We start from the raw sequence: 3,211 nt of genomic DNA on the forward strand, positions 1-3,211 counted from the left end.
GCGTAGCGACCGCGTGTGTGTCAGGTGTGCTGGCGGTGCGGTCCAACAAAGGTGTGATGTATATATAGTGTGTGTGTGTGTGGGGGGGGGGGGAGGTGTATGTTTACATTTATATAGTGTAGTATTTATGTTTCTCGCTCTTATATTTTTTGGCTGTTTTCCCTTTCCTGAATAGGAGGGATTTAATGTAGTTCTAACCGTTGTTTTAAAAAATAAAAGCTATCGATACGTCTGAAAAAAAAAGTAATAATAATAGTGTACATACCTATTACAATTGAAAAGATTCAATATAAACATGGAAAATTAAAGCCACTGCGTAAACGTTTATGTAATCTGTACAATCGAAACTGAAAATAAACTGTATCCCGGTTGATTAAGTGAATCTCACATCGGTGTACACCAGACGTCCACTAATTACAAACACCAAATGCTGAAACAAGTGTTCTTCAGCACAGTGATGATGCATGTCAGCTGGACGAACCGATTTTACACGCCACTTGCTTCTAACCAAAACACAATACTCCTTTACTGACATAAGACTGATAACTATTGAGAAAATCAATCACAAGTAAACATAAGCCACAAATAATTTAAAATCGAATTCGAATTATATGTAAGTATTCATACCCTGGCTAGGGTTCGAACCTATGACTATAAGGGTAGGGAGTTAAATGACATCTACATAGTTATAAAAGAAAGGTGTATAATATCACTTTTAATCTAGCTCCATTCCTTCAAACGAATTAGTTCCAATTCTTGTCAGGGTACGAACACTTCTATAGTTCCCTTTGGATGCAGACTATTTTCAAAGTTATTTGTGGTCTAATCTTTGAAAGTATATAAGAGGTATGTGTGACTTAGAGACAAATTTATCAATACACACACACACACACACACATATATATAAATATATATATATATATATATATATATATATATATATATATATATATATATGTGTGTGTGTGTGTGTGTGTGTGTGTGTATTGTACATATACACGTTTGTTGTGTATACAAGATCACGAGATAAAATTAAAGTAATTGGAACCAAAGGTCTACTACTTAAGGGACTACCACACTTATGACAATTTAACCAGAACATATAAAAAAACAGCTACATCACACATATACAAATTACTCCATCAATACATTTCCATTAATACAAATCTCAACACATTACACCCACCCATAATTTATTTGCGGACAAAATCTCTGAAAACATTCAAATACGTATAGAGAAGAGCTTTCATTCCAGATTAGCTGTAGTGTAGCGTTCGATTAACCCAACTAACACTTCTGGACACTAAGAGACTATAACAATTAGCCATGACAGCCATAATCAGAGAGAGACTTTCCCTGGCCCCAAAGCCGAAAGTGAATCCGTGGGCCGCGTTCTGCAAGCGTATACTCAAGTACGTTCGGGCAAGACGAGCGGCTCACCTCTACTTCAAGAAAATTGGCAAGGACGAGAGCCTGGGCACCACAGAGAAGAAGAATGCCTACATGCCTCCGGATCTCGAAGCTGCTCCAGAATGCCCAGAAGTAAGTGAAGTATAGTATATAGTATTAAGAATGTTTAGTAGTACAGTAGTGAGTAAAGTACAGTATAGTTACTACACTATACTTTTCTTACTATTTTACTATACTATAGTATTAAGAATGTATAGTAGTACAGTAGTAAGTATAGTATTAAGAATGTATAGTAGTACGGTAGGAAGTACAGTATACAGTAGTATAGTATTAAGAATGTAATAGTAGTACAGTAGGAAGTAAAGTATAGCATAGTATTAAGAATGTATGGAAGTACAGTAGTAAGTGAAGTATAGTATAGTATTAAGTATGTATAGTAGTACAGTAGAGAGTAAAGTATAGTATAGTATTAAGAATGTAATGCAGTACAGTAGTATGTATACTATAGAAGAGTATTAAGTATATTAAAGAACAGCATTAATCAAAGTACAGAAGAAAAATAAGTACAGCATAGAACAGCAGTAATTATAGTACAGCAGAGAACTAAGTACAGTACAGAACAGCAATAATTATAGTACAGAAGAGAAATAAGTACAGTATAGAACTGTTGTAATTATAGTAAAGAAGAGAAGAATAGTACAGCATAGAACAGCAGTAATTATAGTATAAAACACGAATAAGCATAGCATAGTATCAAAATGAAACACTTGAAAATAAAACTATAAATAGCAGACTGTTCATTTACCATCACTGCATTTCTCTCTCTATTATTGTTATGGTGACTTTAGAACTGTTGCAAAGAAGAGAAGAACAGCATAGTATAGAACAGCAGTAATTATAGTATAGAACACGAATAAGCATAGCATAGTATCAAAATGAAACACTTGAAAATAAAACTATAAATAGCAGACTGTTCATATACCAGCACTGCATTTCTTTCTCTATATTATTGTTATGGTGACTTCCAAACAGGAAAAATCAGCTTTAGCCCGGCTATCGACTGTTCTCTCATTAATTATTTCCTTCTGACCCCCTTTCACATCCTCCCTAACCTGTTTCTTCGCAGCAAGAGCTTAGCGACTTGTTTTTCTCTCTCTGTGTATCCAAGGACCATTTGCATCTAATTACTTCCAAAGGCGTCTAATGAATCATCTCCTGCGATGCGTTTCGTATGGGACGCAGGCATTTGTCCAGGGATGTGACACTTGTCTATAAACAATACTCGAGGTGGAAAATATGCTCTTATAAATATGGAGAATGTGACACTAATGGTCCGAGTCTTTAATTACTTCCTAGGTGAATACATTATGCTTAAGTGAGAGAGAGAGAGAGAGAGAGAGAGAGAGAGAGAGAGAGAGAGAGAGAGAGAGAGAGAGGCGGAGTATATTGATTAGTAATTATAATCTCATAGATCGAATAAAAGGGATCTCATTATCATCAAGGTTCATGGCAGACCGTTAAAGGTTTAAAGGCCTCTCATGAATGGCAGAGGCAAGGGACAGTGACATTGCCCTATCAAGCAGGATAATGCCCTAAAGACTGTCCATTATACATATGATCAGCGCCCAAGCCAGGACCAAGGAGGGCCTAACAATGGCTGCTGATGACTCACCAAATAGACCTATAGGCTCTCCCCCAAAAAACAAACGAGTTTGAGAGGGACTCGAACCCCAGTCTGGCGTTCACCAGTCAGGGACGTTACCACATCGGCCGCCACAAGCCTAAGAACGGCCAGTCTAGA

General features: G+C 36.6%; 1 protein-coding gene across 1 annotated transcript in view; it reads left to right on the forward strand.

The window, feature by feature from the left end:
* Positions 1-3,211, forward strand: part of LOC137647222 (BTB/POZ domain-containing protein 6-B-like) — a 129,169-nt gene that overhangs the window by 1 nt on the left and 125,957 nt on the right. Inside the window, exons 1-2 of the mRNA XM_068380583.1 lie at positions 1-51; positions 1,256-1,542. The exon at positions 1-51 is cut by the window's left edge and continues 1 nt beyond it. Of these exons, the coding sequence (XP_068236684.1) occupies positions 1,327-1,542 (216 nt within the window). The 5' untranslated portion in view covers positions 1-51; positions 1,256-1,326. The remainder of the gene's footprint in view (positions 52-1,255; positions 1,543-3,211) is intronic.

Source organism: Palaemon carinicauda, chromosome 9 (genome assembly GCF_036898095.1).
Source record: "Palaemon carinicauda isolate YSFRI2023 chromosome 9, ASM3689809v2, whole genome shotgun sequence".
In the NCBI taxonomy this organism is placed as follows: domain Eukaryota; kingdom Metazoa; phylum Arthropoda; class Malacostraca; order Decapoda; family Palaemonidae; genus Palaemon; species Palaemon carinicauda.